The sequence below is a fragment of the Hemicordylus capensis genome, chromosome 2 (genome assembly GCF_027244095.1).
Source record: "Hemicordylus capensis ecotype Gifberg chromosome 2, rHemCap1.1.pri, whole genome shotgun sequence".
Taxonomy (NCBI): Eukaryota; Metazoa; Chordata; class Lepidosauria; order Squamata; family Cordylidae; genus Hemicordylus; species Hemicordylus capensis.
In genome coordinates, this window is record NC_069658.1 from 250,778,909 (window position 1) to 250,806,528 (window position 27,620).

Below are 27,620 nucleotides of genomic sequence, written 5' to 3' on the forward strand. Positions count from 1 at the left end.
CTACTACTGAAAATTGAGGTTTCACTTAGCTATCATTAATAAGAGCTGTTGTAACAGCTGTCCTCTAGGAATTTGTCTAATCCTTTTTTAAAAAGCCGTTTAAGGCTGTGGCCATCACCATAGGGGAGAGTAACTGGCCCTATCCACCCCCAGCACAGTACTTCCAGTGACTGTTGCTGGTGTGCGTCTTATTTTTCTTTTTAGAATGTGAGCCCTTTGGGGACAGGGAGCCATCTTATTTGTTTATTTCTCTTTGTAAACCTCCCTGAGCCATTTTTGGAAGGGCGGTATAGAAATCGAATTAATAATAATAATAATCAAGACTGACTGACAGGAAACTTCACTGGGTGACTCTGTTCTTTGTTACTCCTGAGGGTAGAACCAACAGGGTGAAATTACAAGGAAGCAGATCCAGCCTAGACTTTGGGAGGAATTTCCTCTGTAAGAGCTGTTCAGTAGCGGAACAGTTTGCCTCATGCAGTGGTGGGCTCTCCTTCGCTAGAGGTCTTCAGACAGAGGCCGGGCGACCATCTACCACTTATTACTGAAGCAGTTCCCTGTACTGAGCAGGAGCTGGACAAGGGGAATCTCCAAAGTCCCTTCCAGCTCTAAAAATCTATGGTTCTATTCTATGAGGAAAACAAAACTAAACAGGCCAGGGAGAAGAATTCTTCCTCTTTTAAGGGAAAGGTTTGTGGCAGCCTTGACTGGAGGTAGGACAAGTGATGGAGGGAAAATCAGGCCATGGGACCCTAGGACAAAAAGTGAAGATCGGCCCTTGCCAGTGTTCTCGGTAAGAGGGATTCCCGGACATGGTTGACTACAACTCCCATAATCCCCAGTCAAAGGCCATTGCAGCTGGGGATTCTGGGAGTTATAGTCAACAATATCTGGGAATCCCTCTTACAGGGAACACCAGCCCTTGCTCCCCCACCTTTCTCTTCAAAGAGGTGCAAGCAAGAGTGGGCTGTTACTCAGCCAGCAGGCCCCACCACCACCACCACCACCACCTCAGGGGCCGAGGCACATTTGTCCCCCTTGTTCAATGGTAGCTACATCCCTGGGGGAAATTTTATAAATAATGGTAGTAGTAGAAAGTAGGAGGAAGGGGGAAGGACCACAATGGAGGAGAGTTCAGAGGATGCAAGAGTTGGATTGGACAACTGAGATTTTAAACACTGTTTGCAAGGGTGACGCAGTGTATCAGACTGTCTTGGGCCATCTCTAACTATGTCCATCCCGAATCTAGCTGGAGCTCCGCACATTAGGAAACCCTGACCAGCTGCAACCTCAGGACCTCCTGAAACTCGCCATAACCACTGATGTGAAATCCTTTGTGTCGCTTGCTGCTGTTGATACTGCGGTTTACGCCCTCAACCGGAAGAATCGCCTCACACAGGGCAAGGTACTTCTCCCCCACTTCTCCCTTGGCTTTTTGTTTTGAGGGACTTTGGCTGCCCCACAATAATTTTTCACAGCGTCGTTGTCAGTGGTGTGGCATTCCGCTATTGTTCTAGATGGCGCCCAGACCACCCAGGATTGGAACATAGGAAGCTGCTTTATACCTAGTCAGACCATCGGTCCATCTAGCTCAATATTGCCTGCACAGACTGGCAGCAGCTTCTCCAAGGTTGCAGGCGGGTGTCTCTCTCAGCCCTCTCTTGGAGAGGCCAGGGAGGGAACTGGGAACCTTCTGCATAAAAGCATGCAGGTGCTCTTCCCAGAGCAGCCCCATCCCCCTAAGGGGAACATCTTACAGTGCTCACACATGTAGTCTCCCATTCAAATGCAAACCAGGACAGACCCTGCTTAGCAAAGGAGACCATTCATGCTTGCTACCACAAGACCAGCTCTTCAACAGACGAGGCTGCCTTACACCAAGTCAGACCATTGGTCCATCTAGCTCAGGACTAACTACACCGATTGGCAGTGGCTTCTCCAAGGTTTCAGGCGGGGCGCTCTACCTGGAGATGCTGCCAGGGATTGAACCCGGGGCCTTCTGCCTATAAGGCAAATGCTCTTCTATTGAGCTATGGCCCCATCTCCTGATCTGCTGCATTTCCTCAGTCTGGGCAGTTCATTGCTGAGGGAAGCCACCAAGCAATCCCACTCTACTTCCAGGCGGTTTCATTTCCAACCTACTGGCCTGTTCCCCCTCTCTTTACATAGAGCTTCCAACTTCCTAGCTGTGTGAGGTGGATCTTGCCACATATGACTATCCTCTTCTAGGCCAAGTTGGGGTCTATCCACTGAGGCAGGGCTCTGGGAGGAACATAAACCTTGGACATCTTTGTGGTAAGAAGGGCAGGGCCTTGGCTAGTCCAGGCAGGACTCTACAAGAGCTGGGCCTAGCAGCATAGGAGGGGTGTTGCTCCTGCAGCTGCTTAGAGCAGACGGCCAGTTTTTATGGCTACAGACCAGGTAGAGTGACTTGTCCCCACCCCTTCCAAAGGAAAGGCTCTGTTTCTTAAAGGTGGCTTGCTTGGTTTTCTAAGCATTGGTCCCATGGGGGGCCCCTACAGGGAGTCCTCAGTGGATTCTCTGAGGTCATGCACACAATCAGAAACTGTGTTCTACCCAGGTTTGGGAGATACGTGTGCTCCTAAATTTTGGTTGTGATGAAGCAAGGTAGGAGGAAAACCTGGGCAGAAGTGATTGTGTGGAACCAAGGAAGGAGGGAAACCTGGATAGCTTTTCCTCCTACCTTGCTTCTACACAATCACTTCCACCCAGGTTTTCCTCTTACTTTGCTTCCACACTACTGAAAATTGGGAGCACCCACAGCTCCCAAACGGGGTAGAAGAACACAGTTTTTGATTGTGTGAATGACTGTTCTGAGTCAGATGAATGAAGGCAGGGCTGTGTCCTCTGATTATGTGGAAGTACTGACTTGCATTTCCCTGGTTCTTCTGGTGTAGGATCACCCAGGGTCTGGGTTGTGGGTGATCTTCCCACCCTATTTCATCCCCTGTATTGTTCAACTTATTTTCCAGTTGGGAGGATCCCAGATCTGGGTTTTAAGTGAGTTTTTCTTAAAACACCGCAGCAAATGCCAGGGAGAGACACTGAGGCAGTTCCCACGATCAGTGGGAGCTGCCTGGGGAGGATTAGTGGGCAGAGTGGGCTTAGCTCGCTCTCCCCGCACATGAGCAGGCAGTCTGCTCCGGGCGGCCAAAGCGGCTGCCCACACGACTGCCGGCTCTGTTACGGAGCCGGCGGGGGCTGGGAGAATCGGGGGCCACGTGGGTTGCTTTGAACGGCACTGGTAGGGAGGAAATTATTAAGCCCTCTCCGTATACGGCGTGCCAATTGGATGTCTTTGGGCATGATGGTGACTCTCTTCGCATGAATAGCACACCAATTGGTATCTTCAAAGAGGCCCACCAGGTAAGCCTCGCTCACTTCCTGCAAGGCCATGACAGTAGAGCTCTGGAAGTGCAGATCAGTCTTGAAATCCTGAGCAATTTCTCTTACCAGACGCTGGAAAGGGAGCTTACGGATAAGAAGTTCCGTCGACTTCTGATAGCGGCGGATCTCCCGCAGGGCTACGGTACCAGGGCAGTAGCGGTGAGGCTTCTTCACGCCACCCGTGGCAGGGGCGCTTTTCTGAGCAGCCTTGGTAGCCAGCGAGCGGGCAGGGCATGCCGGAGAGACCCCCGAGCCAGGAGGCTGCTTTTCAACCTCCCAGTCGGGGGTCAACTCACGATCAGAAAGCCCAGGTTAGCGGAGCGCTCGCTCCACTAACCTGGGCTTAAGGCAGGGGCAATTAAGCAGGTTACCTGCTTTGACTAAACCGGGCTTGGCTGCGAGCCCGGTGAGTCTCACAATCAGTGGGAAGTGGGCTAAGCACCCTTAGCCCGCTTTCCACTGATCATCAGAATAGCTTCACTGACTAGAGTCTTTACATAATCATTAACAAGAAGAGGAAAGCACTCTTTAGGGATGCAAATCTAACTGCCTTGCCTAGATGTGAAGAGTGGAAAACCCAGTTTTCAGGAAGCAAACTCTTTGAAAGTTCCAGTTATAAAACCTCTATGTATGCTCAAGTTAACTTTTTTGAACAATATTCATCTGCTTGCTTAAGGTTTTCACTGGTTAAAAAAGAAGTTTTACCAAAAAACTATTGTAAAGCACACCACGCATGTGTTGGGGAAAAGCAAAGAAATCTGTTAGTGTATACAGATGCTCCCAATCTAGGACACGAGGTTTTGAAGGAAACATTGTGTACCTCCCCATGGAGCTCACACACACACACACACTCCCCCCATTGGCTAGAATGAAAAGACGGAGGCATGCAATGTGAACCTGCACAAAAAGCAAACCCAAGAGCAGAGGGAAGGGGCTGTTTCCCTCTTGTTGCGAGAGTAATTTGAAGTGGCTTTGCTCAACATTTACCCTGAGAGCTGGAAGCTATGTGTGGGAAAGCTCCTGGAGATTCATGCTAGTTCCTGGAGATTCTGGCCAATCATGGAGGGTTGGCAACTCTGATATAGCTCTGGAATTTATTTATTTATTTATTTATTTATTAAACAAACTTCTATACCACCCAAACTTAAGCTGGGAAAGCTTGGGTGAAAAGATGGGTTTTCAGGTGTTTTTTAAAAATGGCCAAAAATTGCTATAAAATGATTTATATCATTTTCTAAATACTAAGATAGCAGAGCTGCTAAGGCTCCATGCTTCTGCAACAATGGCTGTTACAGAAAATCGGTTTTCTTTCAGAGGCAGAAACTTTTCTGTCCATAGCCATATGCAATTATGTGCCAATGGAGCCTATGTGATCCCTCCAATTGAGTAAATGTGATCATGGGAGTTAGGAGGGGAGGGCAAAAGAGAGCAATCCCCATTGCCGGATTGAGCCAGTTCCCATTGAATTCAATGGGGCATACTCCTGGGGGGGCGGGGTGATGGATTGCTGGCTTTGCCCCTACTCCCACCCCATAAAAAAATTCCTGCGGATGCCCGTGAATGTTATTCCTCCAATATGGTTTTTCTAATGGAGTAAGTGTGATTCCTCCAATGGAGGAATTGAGAAATATGATTTATATATATTTTTTATTCCTCCATTGGAGGTCACTCTACACCAATGTTTGCCTCTCTTAAAGAATTGTAATGGCATAGGGGGAAATTACCTGATCTGCATAGTGAACCATCAGTGCTAAAGCAAATTCCTAACCTGATGACCAGACATCTTCAGTAACTTTCTCTCCATACCCCGCCTTTTCCTCTGCAGCCATCCTCCCACCTGCTCATATAGATCATCCCATCACCTTCTCACAATCCTCTTTATATTTCTGGGAAACAGGTTTTCCAGGCTATGGGAAGCTATGACCTTGGCTGCACAGCTGGCAGTGGGGAAGATACCCTTGGCGTTTTCACTGATGCTGGACTCTCTCTGCGTACTGGTTCTCTACAGAGTGAGCTCCGGAAAGGTGAGTTCCCGGGGACTGAAAAAAGTGTGGCATCAAAGTGGGGAGCTGTGAGCAATTATTGGATAAGGTGACATGCATCCTGCTCCCACTCTCCCATTTTGTCCTTCTTGCTTCCCCAGCACATGGGTGCAGTGAGAGTGTTTCCCGGAAGAAGCGTTCGCCGCAGTTCCAGTTCCAACTCCAAAGCATGCGTAAGTGGTAGGAAGGAAAAGGAAGAGGAGTGGTGGCGATCCTGAGGAAAGATCAGCACATGCTCCAGGGTCCAACATGCACAGAGTGAACCAGGCTGCCCTTCTGATGGGGTGTCTCCAGAGTTCTCTCATTTCTTCCCCAAAGCAGAGGGGCCTAGGAAAGCGGATTTGGATTTGCAGAGGGGTAGCACTAACTGACGACCTTCCTTTTAGTCTGTCTTCCTACCTTCCATGTTCACATGCTTCGTAGGAAGCTGCCTTTTACTGTCCCAGAACATTGGTCTCTTGAGCTTTTTGTATTGTCTGCACCAGGGATTCTCAGTGTTGGGTCCCCAGATGTTATTGGACTTCAACTCTGATGATCCCCAGCTCTACTGGTCTTTGGTTGGGGATTATGGGAGTTGGAAGTCCAATAACATCTGGGGACCCAACGTTGAGAATCCCTGGTCTACACCAGGGTTTCTCAACATTTTTGGAATCATGGACTGGTACATTATTCGTGCGCAGTTTCCCGGAGAAGCCGTTAGTAAGGGGGTCGCCCCCCTTGCCCCCAACCCCACCCCCTGGCACCCCCAAAAAACCATTTCGGGCAGCTATCCAGAGCTTATTTGGCTTCTGCCTGCTCATTTCCAGGCAGTCCTCGCTACTGGATAATGTTCATTTCAAGGAAGCGAAATGAACGTTATCCAGCAGCGAGGGCTGCCTGGAAATGAGCTCCGGAGAGCTCCCGGTGGCCTGAAATTGGTTTTTTGGGGTGTGTGTGATTTTTATTAGTGATGCCTCACAGACTGGTACCCAATGCCTCGCAGACAGGCACCAATCCACGGACCGCTGGTTGAGAAACACCGGTCTACACTGACTGGCAGTGGCTCTCCAGGGTTTCAGGCAGGAGTTTCTCCCAGCCCTACCTAGAGATGCCAGGGACTGAACCCGGCACCTTCTGCATGCAAAGCAGATGCGCTGCCACTGAGCTACTGCTGCGTCCACTAATGTCTTGTCTTCTCTCCTCCACCCAGGTTCCAAGTACTCAACCCCTGAATCGCGGAAATGCTGCCAGGATGGCATGGTGCTCCTTCGAAGAGCCATAACATGTGAGGACCGTGCCAGGCGGATATCAACGCGAGAGTCTGAGGAATGTCATCGTGCCTTCCTTGAATGCTGCAAATATGCTGCCCGTCTACGACGCAAATCCTGGGGATCCCACAATCTTGGGCGAAGTAAGTAGAGGGCTTGGAAGCAGCTTCTTGTCCAAGTTTATCCCTGCTTTGCATGTGAAAGAAAGAGGCATTTCGATGTTTTGACCAAGACGCTGCTTTTTATAAGTGATTTTGTGGGCCCAGTTGCTTAAAAAAGCAGGGCAAAAGTATATTTAAAAAAAAATTAAACTCCCCAGTACCTTCATCCCCATATTGCAGATAGGGGCTGGAGTCCAACAAAAGACAGCTTGTGTCATAACTTGGCAGAGAAGAGATTTAACCAGCAGAATATGGCTCATAGCTCAGCCTCTTAACCACTAAATTTGTTCACAATCCGTTTTGAAACAGATCACAAGTCAATAGAAAAATACTTTCTTAACACCAGTGTGGCATAGTGTGGAGAGTGTCAAACTTTGACGGGCGAGTCTTGAGTTTGAATCTCTGCTCAACCACAAAGCACACTAAGTGACCTACACACCTTCGGACATAATGCCAAACCGGAAGCAACTGTGCCAGAGGTTTGGTTTTGTGGTCGTCAGAATACATGAAACCATGGCTTTGTCACCCAAGTGATCCAAGGTTTTCAACCCCAAACCATAATCTGCATCTTCGGTTTGTAGTGAGTTTCGTGGCCGAAACTGCAGGTTTGAAGGCAGCATCGTATCGTCAAAATTCTGCCAGTATCATAACCTGGGTTTTGTGCTGTGGCTGCTCCAGAAACCATAGAGAGGGCAGCTCAGACCAGCCCAGAAACGCATCACCTCTATGCCTACCACGCTTCTCGCTGGCCCTCTCCCCAACGCTGCCCTCTGCAGTCTCCACACTCCTCCTGCCCATATTCAGCTGCTGCGGCAGCCCCCCTCGCCCCACCCCCTGCATCTGACATCAGACATGGTGTAGCTCCCAAACAGGGCAGCGCGGCTCCATTCAGGAGTTAGGCAGAAGCTAGCACTGCATTTGCATTTGCATTGCGGCCAGGAGTAGCTCTACCTGCCTAAGGCAGGGAGAGCTGCTCCTGGCTACACTGCGATCGCAGCGCTGGCCATTTGACTTCTGAATGGGGCCACACGGCAGTGGGCCATGCGACTCCATTCGGGAGCTAAATCACGTACCCCCACATCTGATGTCGTCAGATGCGGGGGGGGGGTTGTCGGGGCCACGAGGCATGGTCCCTGAGGGGCGGTGGCCTGGATTCTTTGAACCTGGTTGCCCAATAGTGGCTGCGCCCCTGCATGGAACCTTTTCATTAATAACACAGCTGACCGAGGCATCCGTCTAAGGTGTAGCCTGTGAATTAGGCAAGTTGAGCCAGAAGCACAGCCCCTGGCAGAGGCCTCCTACTGAAACCCTGGATGCTATCCCTGCCTTGTGCCACCTTGCAGCCATTGATCCTGATGGCAGAGGGTACAGGCTAACCTAGAAGGTACCAGAGGTTCATGATGAGCATGGGTTCAGACATAATGTACACTTCATTGGGAGTGGGGAAGCATTTGGTGGGCAAACCAAATTAGAATCTTGGTGACATACCTTGGTTTGAAGCCCTGAGTGAGGCTCAGGTTCATTCCTTGGCATAGGTTTGGACAGTCAGAAAAGTCAGTTACCGACTTTGCAAGTAGGTTCCACTTTATGCGTGAACCCTACCCACAGCAATATGGTAATACTCCTTTCTAGCTATCAGTAAGAAAACAATTGGTTTAATTTGTCAAGGCTAGAGGCTGAATATCTGAGTTTTCTTGGAGAATGGTGAGGCATGACTATCAACCTAGGATCTCTTTTCTCCATGTAGCTCTAGATGAGGAAGATGAGGATTTCATTGATGACGATTCCATTCAACTCCGGAGCGTCTTCCCTGAGAGCTGGCTCTGGAAAACTTTCTCCGTAGAAGGAACCCGCACGTAAGTGCACCACAGATCCCATGCTGCAGCCCTGATTCAGCTCGGTGGCCCCCATGGCTGCTTTTCAAAGAAGAATGTCACACGCAAAGGGGGCATAACCTTAGCTCCAGTGAGCTTGAGCAAGTTCTCCCCTGTCATTTCAGGCAGCGCTTGCTGCCTGAAAGCATCTATCTTCCCTTTCTCTACATCACTGGAGGGAGAGAAAGGGAAATAGATGCTTTCAGACAGCAAACGCTGCCTGAAAGCACAGGGGATGGCTTGCTCAGGGCTCTCCAGAGCCCGGGTCTGGGCGGGGGGGAGTTTGCTTGGGGCTCTTCCAGAGCCCGAGCCACGTCCTGTGCATGTGATATCACACGCACGGGACGTCGCTGGAGGGGCCACTGGGTGGGGCCAGACCCAGGCCGCCGTCCGGCTGCCTCTGCCCCTGTCTCCCATATTGCATACCATTTGGTCCACACAAAGATAATAAACTCTGTGAGGTCAGCTGAGGCAGCCAGTAGATTAGCAGAAGCTGGAGACTCCCCGCAACCCTGGTGCCCACCTGTGTCCCCTGTAACGGATTCCCAGATGTTGTTGACTACAATTCCCAGAATCCTCAGCCAAAGGCCATTGAAGCTGGGGATTCTGGGAGAGGTAGTCAACAACACCTGGAAATCCCTGTTACAGGGAACACTGGTGCCCACTGCCCTGTCACTCCCCTTCCATGATGGTGCAGCAGCGGCCACAAGTGGGCACCACACCTCATCCTACTCCTGCTCCTTTTGTGCTTCTGAGAGGAGAGGAGGAGAGTGTTAGACTAGAGTGCCCAGTGTTCTAGCCTAGTGCTCACCTATCCTCTCCTCCACATGTTTCTTGGCCTTTTAAAAGCAGGAAGGGAGTTGGCAGAGGAGGAGGCCATGTGCTGAGGCACAGCCATAGGAACATAGGAACTGCCTTCTACTGAGTCGGACCGTTGGTCCATTTAGCTCAGTATTGTCTACCCTGACTGGCAGGGGCTTTCAAAAGTTAAAGACAGGAGTCTCTCTCAGGCCTACCTGAGATGCCAGGGGAGCGAACTTTGGACCAATGATCTTCCACTGAGTTATGGCCCCATCCTCCAAGGCAAATATCTTACAGCACTCACATGTAGTCACCTATCCAAACATAAACCAAGGTGGACCCTGCTTAGCAAAGGGGACAGTTCATGCTCTCTACCACAAGACCAGCTCTCTTCCCCAAGCATGCAGGCGGTGGGTGGCCAGCGAGCAGAGGAGGCTGCAGCTGGGCTCTGCTGGGTATAAAGGTGAGGGGGGGCTCCCAGGGAAGCATTTGAATAGTGGAACATGGAGGGATGGCATGTTCGGGGCACCACCTCAGGTACCAGGGGACTTGGGCTGGTCTTGGTCTCACAAGACTGTATGCTTCCCTATACAAAAAAGACCCCTGCACATATAAAATCACTTGTCAGCAAGAAGGACTCTAGCTCAGACTTTTTTCTGTGTAAGCCCTCATAGGATCAGCCCTGCTGGATCAGGCCCAAGGCCTATCTAGTCCAGCATCCTGTTTCATACACTGGCCCACCAGGGCGTTTTCCAGATTATGAGCTTTTCACCGGTAGAAGTGTTGCAAGATGCGAAAGAATGGTGCAATGGTTTCAAACCACAAGTAAAGGGGTGTTCATGATAGGCTGGTGGCCGTTCATATTGCTGTCCACTGCAATGTGGTTTCCAAGAAGGGGTGTCCATATTCTCCTTGAACCGCATTATCTGTCCCCTCCTCCTGCCCCATTTGGGGCCAATGGGGTCACAGAGGAGGCGGGGGGATGATGTGACTCGTCTCCCTTGCACAAAGCTGTCAGGGAAAGCGCCGCTCCAAAATGAGATTTTAATTGCAGCATTGCACCCTTGCTCAGACACTACAGCAAAAAACAAACACCAATGGTGGGGAAAGGGCCTCTCTAAAATGAGAATTTAATTACAGTGTTTGTTTGTTTGTTTATATTTGAAATATTTATACCCCACCCCTCCAATGCATTACTGCTCTGGGCAGCTCACAACATTTATAAAATAATTACAATATAAAATCAGACTAATAAAATTAACCAAATTAAACAAGTTAAAAATCCAAGCTAAAGCCACCATCAGAATTAGTTTTTTTTAAATTTCCACTTCCCGCCACTGCCCTTGATGTTACAGGCTTTCAACAACCTTTTTCAAATGTGCAGGCACACTGGAGCGCCTTGCAGTTCTCAAGAACCACCGGGCCAGATGGACAGGCCCAGCAGTCGGTCTGTCCACTGCCACCACGTGTGGACAGGGAGGCCTGCTCAGCTGACCCCATCAGCCACCACCCTTCAGCCACATACATGGTGGCTGAAATTATGAAAATAAAATTGGAGGTTTGGTGCGGTGGGGCAATGGCAGGGTGTCAGCAGGAGGCCCCCAAAAGCAGGTTTCAGGGGGGCCTCATGGCGAGGGGGCCTCCATGAATGATCTAAGCCCTTCTTAAAGCCATCCAGGCTGTTGACTGTCACCACATCTTGTGGCAGAGAATTCCATAGTTTAATTATGTGTTGTGTGAAAAAGTACTTCCTAAATTTCTTTGCAATACGTTTCATAGGATGATCCCTGGTTCTAGTGTTATGCAAGGGGTGGGTGGGTGGGAATTATCTCTATCCACTTTTCACACCATGCATAATTTTATAGACCTCTATTGGGTTGCCCCTCATTCATCTTTTTTTCTAAATTAAAAAGCCCCAGGTGTTGTAGCCTTGCCTTATAAGGAGGGTGCTCCAGCCCCTGATCATTGTGGTTAACCCTCTTCTGCACCTTCTGCAGTTCTATCATGTCTTTTCTGAGGTATGGTTTGAGCGAATACCATCAGGATTCAGTGAGAACTCGGCCAAACGCCCAGTCTGGTCTAGAAGCCTCTAAAGCTGTTGCTCTTAACCTTGGGAGTTATTTGCACATGGCTTCATGCTTCGGGGTAAATGTTGAGCAAAGCCACTTCGAACTACCCTCGCGGCACCTGAGGGAAACCGCTTTCCCCCTCTGCTTTCAGGTTTTGTTTCTACAAGTTCACATGATGACATGCCTCTGAGTTTTCGTTTTAGCCAATGTGGGGGTGGGGAGAGAGCTTTCTAAAGTGAGCGTCCTTCTTACCATGCTAATGATTCCACGTCAGTGCCTCTCCCTATTGGCTCCAGCGTTTTCAGAAAAAGTAGCTTAAAACCAGCATTTTAAAAACCCGGAAATATGCCGAAATAAGCTAGACTTCGCAAGACAAAGCCCGATTTGTGTGTGGAGTGAGTCCAAGAATTTCGAAGGGACTTCGGGGTAAGTTTAGCTGGTGTGTGAACACACACACACACTCTTCTGAAGGAGATTTGGTGTAGAAGCCCTGTGTATAAAGCCTCCAGATGTTGTTGGACTCCAGATTTTGTTGCACTACAGATCTCATCATCCTCAGTCACAATGGTTAGAGGCCATTGCAGATGGGGATGATGAGAACTGTAACCCAACAGCATCTCTGGTTTAGTCTGTCCAGGTCAGGGGGAGCCTATGAGCTGGTGTTGTGGTAGCAAGCATGACTTGTCCCCTTAGCTAAGCAAGGTCTGCCCTGGTTACAAATGAATGGCAGACTAGAAGTGTGAGCACTGTAAGATATTCCCCTTAAGGGATGGAGCTGCTCAGGGAAGAGCATCAGAAGGTTTCAAGTTCCCTCCCTGGCAGCATCTCCAAGATAGGGCTGAGAGAGATTCCTGCCTACAACCTTGGAGAAGCCGCTGCCAGTCTGTGAAGGCAATACTGAGCTAGATAGACCAATGGTCTGACCCAGTATGTGACAGTTTCCTATGTACTTGGGTAGAAGGAATCATTCTGGAGCCTGAGAGGGCATAATCAACCAGCAACTTACTGACCTGCAAGGGGACAGATTCAGAGGTTTCCAGTTCTAGCCCCACCACTCCTGACACTCTCTCCTCAGTATTCTCCCACACTTCATTGGTCCCTGCCCTCTTTGGGTAATAAGTCTGCATCTCTCTCCCCCACAGGGAAAACTTGATTCTCCCCGATTCCATCACCACCTGGGAGATCCAGGCTGTTAGCATGTCCTCTGCAAAAGGTGAGCTGAGCATCTATGTATTTCTGCCTGTCCATGATCTGAACACCCACAGACCTTCCCTATGACCCTAATCCTTACACAAACAGCCGGTTATCATTTGCCCTCCCATACAGACGATTGGCCTGTCTCTCAACAATGTATGTAACTACCCATTCTGCTGGGGTTTATAATTATTCAGCAAAGCGTCAAAAAAGGAAGCTACTCATTCCAGTTACAGTGTAGAGTGCAGAGTTTAATTGTTGTAGTTATTTGAAGAATACGCATGGAGATTGTTGTACAATCTAAACTAAATAGGTTTATTGGTAAAGTACATTTTGGATAGGAAAGACCTAGTCCTATCTATTAGCTACATAATGGGTGGGGGGTGGGGAGAGATGGTTCCATCTGCTCTCCAAGAGGAAAGGAAGAAGACTGACTCAGCACAGGAAGTACCTGAGGAGTCAAGGCAGGGGTCATAGAGTAGAGGCAAGCAGGGACAGGTAAGGAGACCCTCACTGACTACTTCTACTCCCAATGTCCCTAGTGGTCATTAGGATAGTTGGTGCAAAAGGCTGATGCACTGGAACTCCACCTTCAACACAGTCATCATCTAGAAATCCAGTTACCAATGCAGTTTGATCAGCACTTTCAGTAGCAAATTGAGCCTGGTCATAGGGACGGCAACCAGTGGGATGCAAATGAGGCTTGTACTACAGAGATTTGTTGGTAGAATTGCCCTAATTGCCTCTGGGTCCTACCACACAAAAGGCAGCTTTCAGTTCAGTACCAGAAGTTCAGGGCTGTGTGTCAATCTAGTCTTTCCTTAGTTCCATGTTTCTCATAACTATACAAGCAGGAAACAGCATCCCACCCATCTGTATCCAGCCACCTATCCATCTCCTCCTCCCATCTTCCCTTCGCTGATATGCTTGTTTATTCTTTTACTCTCAGGGATCTGCGTCTCAGAACCTCTTCGAGTTAGAGTCTTCCAAGATTTCCACATCTCTCTCAGGCTGCCGTACTCAGTGAAACGGTTCGAACAGATAGAGCTTCGCCCTGTTCTGTACAACTACCATTCACAACCAGTCAGTGTAAGCAAAATCCATACAATGTCTCCCTTTGAATGGCCTTTTGCTGTCATTAGGATTTTGCTGGCCTTCAGCTCCATGGGATAGGGCAGAGGTTATCTACGTTGGCTTGCTGTTCTCTTCCGGGGCACCAAATCCAAAGGTTTGCGTCTTCTTTTTTTAACCTCTACCATTCTAAGCAGCACAGGCCTGATGCACCTAAGAGACTTCTCTCCTGTGTCCGATCCTGTGATCCAAGACTGGAGATAGCAATTTTAGTTGATCAGAAAAATGATTTGGAAAACAGTTCACTTCCCATGATAGACTCTCCACTGTTGCCTCTGGCAGCAGAGGTCGGTTTTTGAAAAAATACAGAAACTTGCAAAACTTGTTTACCTGAGGTGAAAGTGGTAGACCTATACACACCAAGAGCAGCAATTCTTGTTTCAAATCATCTCCCCCAAAATAGCACATCTCCAGCTTAAATTGTCCTCTTAGTACCTTCAAAAAAAAAATTGCTCAAGTGGTTTATACAAGACACTGGCTGACATGTGCTTGAAATTAAAAGGGCAACTGAGGCATGCCTGACTGATCCTTTTAATTTCCTTGGGACTTCCTCAAGTACATTTACTAAGTCACAATCAATTAGAACAATAGTGCCCTGTAGTGTTTTATCCACCACCCAGAGAGCGCTCATAAATGAGGCGAGGTGAGGTGCACCCTGGAGTGGTGAGGGTGGGCATCCCACGCCTTCCTCCAGCACCTGCAGGGGTTGCTTCACCTGCCTTAATGCTGCTACTCCTTGCTGCCCCTCCAAGTCCCCCCCCAACACCTTCTTGCCCAGCCCAGCTCTCTGACCACCTTCCTCAATTCCTCTATGCATCATCTGGGAGGAAGGTAGGTCCAACCCTGCCTTCCTCACCAGCTTCATCCATGGTTGTGTGAATGACCTCATTAGCTATCCATGACCTGTGAAACCCAGACCAGGAAGTAGTGCAAGCAGAGAGCCACGGGACCACCTGCCAAAGTGCTTGCAGAGGAAATAGCTTCAGAGCACTCAAGCTAGTAGTGAACCAAGTTAGGTGCTGCAGGGAAAGGCAATTCCTCCTCCAGTCAGGCTTAGTTGCCCACTCTGGAGGAAGGAAGCCAGCCAGCTGGCTAGCAATAGCAATAGCAATAGCACTTACATTTATATACCGCTCTATAGCCGGAGCTCTCTAAGCAGTTTACAATGATTTAGCATATTGCCCCCAACATTCTGGGTACTCATTTTACTGACCTCGGAAGGATGGAAGGCTGAGTCAACCTTGGGCTAGTGAAGTGCTTGCTAGCTGGAAGATGCAGGCCGGTAGATTGTGCGTGCTCTGGTGCTGTCCACACTTCCTGACACCAGTGCATCAGCATCAGGGGCTGGCAGCATCTTGGCATCGCCTCAGACGGCACCAGTGCTCAAGCCAGCACTACCACTACCCCACTATAATATTGTTTAAAATGACAGCTTGTACTAATAAGAATACTGAGGTATGGACAATCCCTATTGCATTGCATGGGAAACTGGAAGGACCATTCAGCTACAGAGCTAGGGTTAAAGAGACCCCGAAACATGCTGTTGTAATAATGTAATCTATGTTTATAGATGCTTAGACCACAATCTGTTGCTTCCACTTCTTTTGTGAAAGGAGCACAGAGGTTGAGCACACTAGCTTTTCTGTATTTGTAATAGACTATCCTCCCTTTCCCCTGTCGGAGCTAGGACCCTGGCTGCATCAGCTCTCAGCTGCAGTGTCTCATAGTGACCTCTGTGGGGTGGGACTGAGGTCATGGATAACAGTGCTGGACTCCACCCCTCTTTGTTCTTCCCGTGTTAGTCTCCATTTTGTCTCTCCAGAGATGGCTGTTTGTTTTGGTCTCTCTCTCCAGCCATGCGCTACAACTGAAATTAAGCTGCAGGCTTTTTCACATTCTTTTGTAACCTTTTCTTTCAATAAGTCCTTGTAGTTCTTCAATACTAAAGAACCATCTCACCTCTTGCTTTGCTGCTTTCTCACCAGACTGGTTTTGCTCTGCTGTTTAGGGACTGCACTGCCATTCTTCCCCTACATCCCCAATATCACTACAAATGATATAGAATACTGAACAAAAAAAAGTGATGATTCCCCTGCCCCTTCTCAAACGTTGTATGACCCAGTCCGAAATCTTCTGAAGGTACACACACACACCCCTTTGGATCTAGCTTTAGAAATAGCTCAGTGATGAGACATGTTGCATTTTGAAAGCCTTTAATCTAGTGATTAAAGGTTCCAGCCCTATATTAAAATTTAAGAACAACATACAAATTGAACATGGCTGACCACTCTCTCTCTTTTCTGTTTAGGCCTTGGTGTATCTGGAGCCTGCTGAGGGCATCTGCTCTCCAGCAACCGTCGGCCCGGCTCGGAAGCAGAGGGTTGTTGTGCCTGGGAATTCAGCGGTGCCCCTGCCCTTTGTTTTGGTTCCCATGGGAGCAAACGACATTCCCATCACCGTTGTTGCCATTGGCGGCTGGGGGGTGGGCGACAAAGTTTCCAAGAACCTACGGATTGAGGTAAGAGGGTCGCTCCATAGGGGATGTTTTTTTCCACTCCCAAGCCTAGTACCCTCATCCCCAGGGGCGTAGCAAGGTTGGAGTGGGCCCAGAGACAAGATTTTAAAATGGGCCCCCACTCATGAAGTAAAGAAATCTTAAATGAGGCTGAATAGTGGTAACAAAAAGCATAGTGTGTGTATACACACACACACACCCCGCTATGTGCCACAATAGAACTTCATGCTAAATTGTTTTTTAAAAGGTTTAGTAAATTGTAGACGATGTAAGTCATTTAATGGTACTAGAGAAAGACATGCTGTTCTGGTAGCTCCAGGTCTGAACACTCACATCAATTTCGGAGGAAGAATACAACTGAAGGAAGCCCAGGCGGGAGCACGTCTGGGGGAGTCAGTCATGTGACTTGCCTCTGGGGGCCCCCCCAAGGCAGTGGGCCCCCAGACAACTGTCTCCCCTTGCCCTATTATAGTTACGCCCCTGCTCATCCCGATCCCTCAACCTAGAACCAAAGCACTTAGTGTGGTGTAAGAATTATCAGGTAGATTCCACATCAGAGTCACATAATCCCCTTTGACAATGGCACACATGCAATTCCCTACATGCATACGTGCCACAAAGACTGGCCACTTCTCGTTTGTTGCATTCAGGGTTTCATAGGATTGTCTTCATTGGAGGCCTTCAGGAGAGCCTTGAAGACCCATCTTTTTAGCCTGGCTTTTAATGATATCTAGTTCTAATGTTATCTAGTTTTAATTGTAATTTTAATCTGTTTTTAATTGGTTTTTATTCTAATTTTTAATGTATTTTTTATTTTAGTGTAAACTGCCCTGAGCCACTTTAGGAAGAGTGGTATTTAAATCAAATAATAAACAAACAAAACAGACACATAAACAATCAGATTTACACCCTACCCTTTCCCTCAGGTTGCTCAGGGTGGTGTATGTATTCCATTTTATCTGTAAGGTAGGTTTGATTCACAAGGCATGACTGGCCCTAGGTTACCCAATGAGCTTCACAGCTGAAAGGAATTCAAACTGAAGTTTCTCCTATCCATATCTGACTCATTGCCTACTAATTATATCATACTGGCTATCATATTGTTCTTAACATAAACACCTATTCCATCTCTTCTCCATCTGCAGAGAGAGGGTGCTGTTCGGGTGGAAGAATACACCATCCCCATATCAAGTGAAGGTAGGACAAATCAAATGAAGGTCATCAAAGGTGAAGATGGATCTCAAATTAATTTCTGAGAAAGCGGAGTAGGGTGTGGAATATGGTTCAAACACTTAAATATTTGACACACACCCTTCTCTCTCTTACACACGCACACGTGCGCACGCGCACACACACTGCATTTGTTATTTCACTTTGTCCATCACATGACCAGCAAGTAATGAAATTCCTCCCCACCCCTCGCTCAAAAATCACAGGGCGGAAAAACCAAGCCAAGTTGGGAAGGAATTCCTCCTACCACCAATACCACGCCGGTCAGATTGGGCAACTAAGCCTGCCTGGAGGAGGAATTGCCTTTCCCTGCAGCACCTAACTTGGTTCCCTACTAGCTTGAGTGCTCTGAAGCTATTTCTTCTGCAAGCACTTTGGCAGGTGGTCCAGTGGCTCTCTGCTTGCACTACTTCCTGGTCTGCATTTCACAGGTCATGGATAGCTAATGAGGTCATTCACACAACCATGGATGAAGCTGGCAGGGTAGGCAGGGTTGGACCTACCTTCCTCCCAGATGATCCATGGAGGAACTGAGCCATGTAGTTCATCTGCCAACAGGATGGGCTCCATTGTGAGCCTCACAGCGTCCTGGAGGCTGGGAAAATGAGTCCCGGCCTACAGGTATCCCACAATGCACTGTGTGATGAGCATGGAGGAATCCCCTGTGATTCGGGAGCTCTAGGTACTTAGGCAACCCATCCTTTTCCCTGTTCTCCAGAAGAGTAGTAATAAAAAGTGGTGGGTTATTCTCAGAAGCAAGAGCTGGTTGGCAGTTGGCAGCACAAAAACAGTGCAAAGTCCTGGCTGTCTGAACAACGCATGAGCTCCTGTTGTGAAAAAAGATGCAAGCCTGCAGGAGTGTGAGCAAACTCTCCCCTAAAACTTGTGTGCAAGCTCTCATAGCATCGATTTTTGCCATCTAGAGACTACAGACATTTTTGCCCTCTGCTTAACTACACTCTTAGGGTTCTCGGAAGTTTTGGTTCTTGGGAAGAAAGAGCTAGAGAACAACAGAGAAGTCTTGCAAGTTAGAGTATAAGAGAAACTGCCTGTTGAGCCAGAGCAAAATTCTATTTAGTCAGCCAGTTGCTTCTGGGAAGAGAAGCCCACAAGTAGGGCATGATAGAGATTGCTGGCTCCCTGCTGTTAATCCTCACAATCTGGTCTATGGAGATATTCTGCCCCAACCATATAGATAGGGTGGGTTTTCACAGTCCATGCAATGTTACTTTTAACAGGAATCTGATATTCTTGAGGCACATGTGCTACCATGGAGCATGTCATGAAAACCCACACATTCCTGGGAACCTCAGATTTGATGTCATAGGAAACTACGATAAAGCCAAGATCATCAACCAAGATCTGAACTTAGCTTGACAATCTTAGCTTCTTCATAGTTTTCTGTGGTGCAAATCTGAGGTTCCCTGTCATTTCCAGTTTCTCGTGACACACTCCTCAGGAGCACACATGCCTTGGGAATCTCAGATTCCCATTAAACTAACATTGTGCAGATCATGAGACCCCACTCATTCTGTTTTTAGCAGATATGGTTAAGAGCTCCTTCATTAATTCATCTAATCTTTTTTTAAAAAGCTATCCAGATTTGATGATCCTTAGTCAAAGGATTCTCTCCATATCTGTACATTTTGTAAACCTCTCTCAAGCCCCACATCATCTCTGTGTTTTTTTTAATTGGAAAGGTTTCAACCTCTTAAGCTCTGTTTCATAGGAAAGAGTAAGACTAGAACAAAGAAGTTTAGAGAACTGGTAGCAATCTGCCTAGAGAGCAGGAGGCTGTTGGTTCAAATCCACGCTGCTGTGTTTCCCAGAATATGGGAACGAATATGACTACGGCACTCATGTGTAGTCATCTATCCAAATGCAAACCAAGGCAAAGCCTGCTTAGCAAGGAGGATCTGCGAGATCTGCAAGATCTGTTCTCCACCCAGGGAGAATTCTTTTAATTCTCCAGTTCAAAGGAAATTCTGGAGGACTAGGAATGGTATTGGGGGGTAAAGGATAGGATCGGGTGTTCAGTGGTAGCACAGAGCAGGGGAGGTTGCAATTCCAGCATTCCTAATTTCTTAGAAAGAATTGTAAGGTCAGCTGGGTCAAAGCAATATGGAGCTAATATTTCTTTCCCTCTGTTTGGGATAGCTGGACAATCCAGATCTGTGGAGATTTTAGGAGATATACCCTCCAACTCCATTCCTGATGGCGACTTCAAGATGAGTGTCCGGTTGACAGGTGGGAGAGGAAACACGGAGAGCTTGAATCCTAACTTTGCTTTAGTATTTTTGATACTAACTATGAAGGTGTACTTAAAGATGAAGTGGTTTGTAAGATTGTGTCTGTGACAAAATGTGCCAATGGCTGGAAAAAATGTGGATATGATATTGTATGTTATTGATTGGCAAGATGTTCCATGTTGGCTTTTGGTGTAAAAAAGATAGTGTTTTGAGTAAAAGAAACACAGCTGAGAGAAGATGCAATTACAGAAGAAATTTGAATTCCACCATTTCTATTGGCTAGGGAGGTTATAGAACTCCTTTGGGATTAGTGATGTTCATATGGTATTTGGTTGATCAGTTTTACAGATGGGGACATGATTGGTCAGTTGGGAGTTGGTAAAAGACAAGGAGAGACTTCGGAATATAAGGAGAAACCTGCTGCCTAAATATAAATGAGCACAGTAAAGTAAGGTCTGTGATCCTAAAGACAGGAAACAAGGAAATGCACACAGTAGAATAGGGGACTGCCTCGTTTATCCCTTTGCGGGTGGGTGGGGTGGAGATCCATTTTGTAAGCTATTGGCATAGCTTGCCTCACCAAATTGTTTCTAAAAACAGCAAAAAGCCCCTGCTAACTGGGCAAAGAGGCACCTTTTTAACATGGTGATTCTCTTTATCACCACGGATAAACAAGGGGGAGGGTACTGGCCCTATCCACCCCCAGCACAGTACTTCCACTTACTGTTGCTGTTTCTTTTTAGATTGTGAGCCCTTTGGGGACAGGGAGCCATCTTTATTTATTTATTATTTCTCTATGTAAATTGCTTTGGGACCTTTTGTTGAAAAGCGATATATAAATATTTGTTGTTGTTGTTGTGGCACCTTAAAAAGACTAACAGAATTACTGTAGCATAAGCTTTCACGGGCAGCACCTTACAGTCCACTTCATCCAGTGTATGAAGGTGTATCCTCAAATGGTAGGTATGTATATTCCTGCAGACAGAGGCAGTGGGGAGTAATGGTGGAGCCAAAAGGCCTCAAAATGCAAAAAAATAATAATAATAAAATAATAATTAAAAAATAAATAAATAATCTAGTCTCTGCTATATAATGATTTCAATTCTCATTATCAGTAATTGTTGACAAGAAAATTGCGATAAGCAAAGCTAGGAGGATTTTGTTACCACCAATTACCACGGTTGAGAATCGACAGCTTCTGACATCTTGACTACCAAAGTGTCTGCAGCACCTTAAGCAGCCGTTGGGGCTCAGTGGGAGGCCTCATGCTATTCTGTTGCGTTCTGAATTATGAGCACAGTTGGGCAAGATGAGAGATAGCATGACAAGTTCAGACACTGGTTATAAATGTCGTGTGTTTTGTTACCACCATCTGTTGACAATTCGTGGGGGGAAAGCATGTATTTTCAATACTACTTTTAAAAACACAAGATTTTCATGAATTGTCAGCAAAATGGCACTAAGCAATTATGCAACATCTTTTAATTAACTCCCATGGAAATTTGAGCTCAAGGTGGAATACATTACCATCTGGAAGAACCCTGAAAATAGTCATTACAATCACACACACACACACACAGAGAGCTTTTTTTACAATCACACACACACACACACACACACAGAGCTTTTCAGTGTAAAGTTCTCAGAATGGTTTATATATTATTATTATTATAGTAATAATAATAAGAGGGTTCCCTGTACCCAAAGGGCTCACAATCCAAAAAGAAACAGAAGGCAGCAACAGGAGGAGCTGTGCTAAAGTTTAATAAGAGACAATTGCTCTCCCTCTGCTAAATATAAAAGAATCGCCGCTTTGAAAGGTGCCTCTCTATCCAGTTAGCAGGGGATTACAGTTCTATAAATATTGTCTTACTAGGGTCTTCAATTCCCATGTAATCAGGTTGTGGCCCCTGATCCCCGCAGCCCCCACTGGCTCCATAGCAGTTGTGTGGGCGGCCGATCCGGCTGCCCAGGGCTGCACTTTGATTGTCTGCAGGGAGAGCGGGCTAAGCCCACTCTCCCTGCAGACCTGGAAGAAGCTCTTCTCATGGATCGTGAGGGGAGCTTCATTGTGTGGAAGCATGGTAGGAGGAAAACCTGGGTAGCTTTTGGTGGCAGAAGGCTGGAAGATCCTGCAAAAGATATTGCCCCATTCATCCTTTTCATGCCCCCCGCACCTACCCATGCTGCCATCTGAACCATTCTTTCATCTTGGCATAGGATCGCTGCCAGCTGACACTCTGGAGAGTTCTCTGACACCAGAAGGTCTGTCAACTCTCTTGCGGGTTCCACATGGATGTGGGGAGCAAACCATGTTATTGATGGCCCCTGGGGTCTATGCCATGCGCTACCTGGACAGCACTGAGCAGTGGCTACACCTGAAACCGGAGAGCAAGGAGAAGGCACTGGATAACCTCCGTACAGGTGAGTATGATGGGTGCACAAAGTGGTTGCCTTAAGTAACAAAGGGGTTGCCAAGTACTGAAAAGAATGAATGCCCTCAGGTAGCTTATATTCTTAACAAAGGAGTGGACACATTCATGGAAGTTGGGCCTTATGGCTCTATCTGCTCCAATGGAACGAGACTGTGCAGACTGTTCTGTTCCCATGATCCCATGGAAGGCAGCCACAGACTACTACTGCAACGACCACATTTATTTATATAAAGTGTTCAAAGCAGTTTACATAGCAAGATAATGAGGGCATTCACACAGCCGGAAGGCAGGGAGGGTGGGGGGAAGGCTGAGCTAAACTTACTTTCCCCCCAGACGTTCCCAATGACCATGCTCCCAAATGATCTGTGCTACTGCATGCAGTGGAGATCTCTGGGTCCCAGCCTCCACATATCCTACAATGCACCGTGCAATGAGCGCATTGCACTGGGGGATACCCCCATGAGACGGGTGCTCTAGGCGCCCATCCAGGGGCATAGCTATAATTGAGTGAAAGGGTTCAAAGAACACGGGCCCCCAGCTCCTGAGGGCCCTCCAACTCCACCCCTCTCTATTTTCTTCATTATCTCCCTCACTCTGGGGGGCCGCCAAAGAGAGGGATGAACACGGGCCCTCTCTCCCCTAGCTACACCCCTGCGCCCATCTCTGTGTGTGCTCGGGCTGCAAGCACCCCAAGCACACACACGATCTCCAAACGGCAGTTAAGGGTGTGCTCTTAACCAGCTGAAGGCCTGGCTTAAAACTGGGGTTAGGCAGGCGGGCAGCGCCAGGATCCGTGCGGATCCTGGTGCTGCACACGAGCAGCCTAACCCAGGTTTGGCTGCCCTAACTCAGACTGGGCTGCCCTAGAACAAGGACTCTACCCAGTTCTGCTTGTGCCTCCTCTGTAACCTTGGAGAAGCCACTGCCAGTCTGTGTAGACAATACTGAGCTAGATGGACCTATGGTCTGACTTAGGGATGTGCACAAAACCGGTTTGCCTGGTTCGGTTCGGATTCGAACCGGGTTCGAACCAGGAGGGGGTGGTTCGGTTTTGGTTTTGTTCGAACCACCCCCTGGTTCGGTTCGTATTTGAACCGGTTCGGACCAGTTCAGACTCCCAAAAATTGGTAGAATGGTAGCTGGCACCCAGGTGTCTGGGTGAAACCAGGGGTACCTGTCACAGTAGGCACCCCTGTCTGTCTACCACCCACCCCACTTTTGTGCCCCTAGGTGCTCCACAATAGGGGATATGGACTTGGGGTTTGGTTGACAGGTACCCCTGGGTGCCAGCTACCATTATACCAATTTTTGGGTGTACAAACCGCTTCGAACTGGTTCGAACCGGTTTGAATCGAACCACCCCTTGGTTCGGTTCAAATTCGAACCTGCAGCTCGAACCTGATGGCTGGTTCGGTTTGAATCCGAACCTCCGAACCACCCCAGTTCGAATTCGAACCGGTTCGCACATCCCTAGTCTGACTCAGTATATGGCAGCTTCCTATGTTCCTATGCATTATCAGCTTTCATCTCCTTGAAATTTGCACTACTGGCTCCCCTCTGGCCTTTTTAAGAAACAAGTGAAGCTCTTTTTATGTTCTTGTTTCACTAGGCCTTTAGGGACAGCTTTTTAAAAATATGTTCTGCTATTTTATTTCCACATAATCAACATTCATTCATTCATTATCAAAGTCTCTTTATGTATGTATGTATGTATGTATTTATTTATTTATTTATTACATTTGTACACCGTCCCAAACTTTCGTCTCTGGGCAGTTCACAATAGTATAAAACAAGTTAAAATATATACAAAAACTTAAAACAATTTAACAGTTTAAAAATCAGCAACGAATTAAAACCTTAAAATTTTACTTACACTTACACATTCATGCAACAAAAATAGTAGAAAAATCCTTATAAGGAATTTGCAGAGGGGCAGCAAAGACTCTTGGATGTATGAAGTTCTCTTGTCTCTTGCACAGGCTATGAGCGAATCCTCACTTTTCGGAAGCGTGATGGGTCGTATGGAGCTTGGCTCACCCACCCTAGCAGTACTTGGTAAGAGCCAGAGCTGAAAGACATCTATATGAGCCGGGGGGAAGAGGAAGCGGGGGGGGGAGTCTGAGTGGAAGTCTTGAAAATCTAAAATTTCTGTATTTGGTGGTGGTGGGGTGGGTCTAAATTTCTCAAACAAAAAGACTCATGAATGGAATGCAGTAGGTAATAGGTATGCTTACATTATCAACACACTTTTATTTTGTTTCGCTTACGTTATCAACATACTTTTATTTTGTTTTGCTTACATTATCAACACACTTTTATTTTGTTTTGCAGTTGTTACAGGTTTCCTTGCCTTTGACAGAATTTTGTGTTCTGTCTCCTTTTTCTCTGAAGAACAAGGATAGGAACCAGATGAAGGAAGTCTAAAGACCAGGGGTGTAGCTATAATTGAGTGGACGGGTTCAAAGAGACCGGGGCCCCCAGCTCCTATTTTCTTCATGATCTCCCTCACTCCAAGGGGCTAATGGGGAGAGGGGCAAACACAGGCCCCTCTCCCCTAGCTACGGCCCTGCTAAAGGCATATATCCACACTACAAACCTTTATCGGTTTTATACCACTTTAGCTCTAGTTATTTCCCCCCAAACAAATCCTGGGAATTGTAGTTTGGTGAGGGCACTGCAGCAAATGCCCTATTGAAGAGAATTTGCAGTGGTCCGACCACCCCACACTACGCTAAAGCTCCTAGCGTTTTCTGCAGGGGAGGGGAGGAGTGGAGACTGTTAAAGTAGTTTAAAGTCCAGAGCTTGAGACTGGCTTCAGAGGCCTTTCTCTCAGGCCCTTCTTTCAATAAAGTCCATTTGTCAGGTACCTCAGGTGCTACTACCGAGAAGGAGACAAGGCCTTCTCGGTAGTAGCACCTCAGCTTGGGACTACCCTCACCAGAAAGTTTCAAGTGGCTCTTTAGTCAGTTTTTAAAGGAAATGGAAAAGCTCCTTCTGAGAATTGTTGCTCAGTGGCTTCCCCCATCAGATACTCCAGGAGCTGCCTGGAAGTCCTGTGTGGGAAAGCTCCAGGAGTCAGTAGGCAGAGCCAATGTTGCTGGCTTTCAACCCGTGCTTTTAAAAATCAATTTAGTTTTAAACATTAGGCCACTTTTTAAAAAAGAGTTTCCTGCCAGGGCTCTAGACAGACGGACTTTGGGGCTATTCTCACAACCAACAAAAATCGGGCTAGCAGAAGCTAGCCCGATTTTTGTTGGTCATCAGAACCACTGGGCTCACAGCCGAGCCCGGTGGTTCTGGAGCAGCTAACCCTCTTGAGAACCCCTGGCAAAAAGCAGTTTGTGGAGTGAGCGCTCCTGCAAACCTGCTTTTTGTGATCGTGAGTAGCCGTGCCTTCGCGTCGCGCTGCGCCTACTCATGAGTAGACCCCCAGCCGGGAGGCTTAAAAGCAGCTTCCCGGCTCGGGGGTCTCCCCAGTATGCCCTGTGCGCTTGCGCAGGGCATACTGGGGCTGGTGGGGGCCGCGCTGCCCCCGCTCCCCCCACCCCCCGCCGGCTCCGTCTTGGAGCCGGCCATCGTGTGGGTGGCTGATATGGCAGCCCAGGGCTCTCTGCCTGCTCGTGAGCCGGGAGAGCGGGCTTAGCCCGCTCTTCCCGCTCACCAGACAAAACCGGGTCTCACTGATCATGAGACCCAGTCCATAGATTACCTGAGTACCCATCTCTGATTCTGCCACTATTTCCCCATCCTTCTACTCTTGCTTCCTTCAGGCTGACGGCTTTTGTGGTGAAAGTTTTATCTCTGGCCCGTGAGTACCAGGGTGTGGATGAGACTAAGGTCCGTGAGTCAGTGCAGTGGCTTCTGGCAAAGCAACAGTCAGATGGTTCCTTCCAAGACCCAGCCCCTGTCTATCACCGGGAAATGCAGGTGAGCTCTTGGGTTGCATCCCCTGCATTCTCACATCCCTGCACCCACCCATGCTCTCCCACAGCTTTTTGGTATGCATGATCACTGGACCCAACAATGCATTGAGCATTGGAGTCAATGCTCCCTGAGTCCTCTGGGAGTAGGGCAACATATAAATCCAACTAAATACAATTCTTGCTTTCAGGCTCCTACTATATACTCTCTTGGTTTTCGTCCCCAGGGTGGTGTTGGCGGCCTTCACGCAGGAGTCTCACTCACAGCGTTTGTCACCATCGCACTTCAAGAGGCCTTGGTCATGTATGAAGGAGAGAACCTTGAACCAGAGAAGCAGCAACAGCTGAGCCAAGTGGTAGGAAATCAAGGAAGGGGTTACGAGCAGCATGTACAAGTACAGCAGTTACACTTCACATGTGCAGACATTATTATATTGGGCATAGAATCCAGGCGCTTTCCAGATTAAACCCTACAACAGTATCATTATGGATCTGCTAAGTGTGCTTCCGTACTTCCTGCGTTGTGACACCGCAGTCCATGCGCTGACAGCAAGGTGCCGTTCACATTTCCGATGCCTTCTTTTGGATTTTATCTTTGCATTATAATCCTACAACGTTGCAAGTCTGCCTGTTGCAGAAAAATAGCTGTATGTTCCCGTTGTAGGGATTAAGGATTCTGGGAATCGTTTTCAATATGATCCTGCCAAGTCGAAGCATTTTACCCCTGTTGTAGCCAGTGGCGGATTAGTGCAGAGGCAGAGGAAGCATCTGCCTACGACGGCAAAATTTGAGGAGCAGCTCCTCAAATTTTGCTGTGCCTCTCTGTCTCTGGGGGGTGGCAGGGGATGAGAGGAAAGTCCCCCCTCCTTGACTTCATTTTTTAAAAAAGCCACGGCCGCAGTGGCAGTAGCTGCTGCAGGAAGAGGGGCAACCGGGTGAGGGGAAAGTTCCCCCCTTTTGCCCCCTAAAAGATCGCTGCCGCCAGCAGTGGGATGCGGTGCAGTAGCAGTGGGCTTTTAGAGATTAAAAGGGGGAGCACTCTCCCCTCCTCACTCCCACCTTCCCTGCAGCTGCCCCATCCTGCTGCCACCATGCCACACCCCGCCGCCGGCAGCAGCGATCTTTTAGGGGGCAAAAGGGGGGACTTTTCCCTTGCCTGGTTGCCCCCCCTCTCCACAGAAGCTACTGCTGCCGCTGCCATGGCTTAAAAAAAAAAATTGAAGTAAGGGGGGGGGCTCTCCTCTCACACACACCCCATCCCCGCAGTACTGCCGCCGTCGCACAGCAACTACCTTTTTTTTTTAAGGGAGGCAAAAGCCGTTTTGCCTATAGGCGGCAAAAAGG

General features: G+C 48.0%; 1 protein-coding gene across 3 annotated transcripts in view; it reads left to right on the plus strand.

Annotated features, from left to right (window-relative positions):
- LOC128343033 (complement C4-like) overlaps positions 1 to 27,620 on the plus strand; it is an 83,817-nt gene that overhangs the window by 31,512 nt on the left and 24,685 nt on the right. For all 3 annotated transcript variants that reach the window (XM_053291376.1, XM_053291378.1, XM_053291377.1), the window contains 14 exons: positions 1,250 to 1,405; positions 5,306 to 5,432; positions 5,552 to 5,623; positions 6,640 to 6,840; positions 8,606 to 8,714; positions 12,745 to 12,815; positions 13,746 to 13,885; positions 16,236 to 16,445; positions 17,588 to 17,639; positions 19,830 to 19,919; positions 22,142 to 22,345; positions 24,336 to 24,411; positions 26,127 to 26,283; positions 26,504 to 26,632. In XM_053291376.1, coding sequence (XP_053147351.1) covers positions 1,250 to 1,405; positions 5,306 to 5,432; positions 5,552 to 5,623; positions 6,640 to 6,840; positions 8,606 to 8,714; positions 12,745 to 12,815; positions 13,746 to 13,885; positions 16,236 to 16,445; positions 17,588 to 17,639; positions 19,830 to 19,919; positions 22,142 to 22,345; positions 24,336 to 24,411; positions 26,127 to 26,283; positions 26,504 to 26,632 — 1,794 coding nt within the window. The remainder of the gene's footprint in view (positions 1 to 1,249; positions 1,406 to 5,305; positions 5,433 to 5,551; positions 5,624 to 6,639; positions 6,841 to 8,605; positions 8,715 to 12,744; positions 12,816 to 13,745; positions 13,886 to 16,235; positions 16,446 to 17,587; positions 17,640 to 19,829; positions 19,920 to 22,141; positions 22,346 to 24,335; positions 24,412 to 26,126; positions 26,284 to 26,503; positions 26,633 to 27,620) is intronic.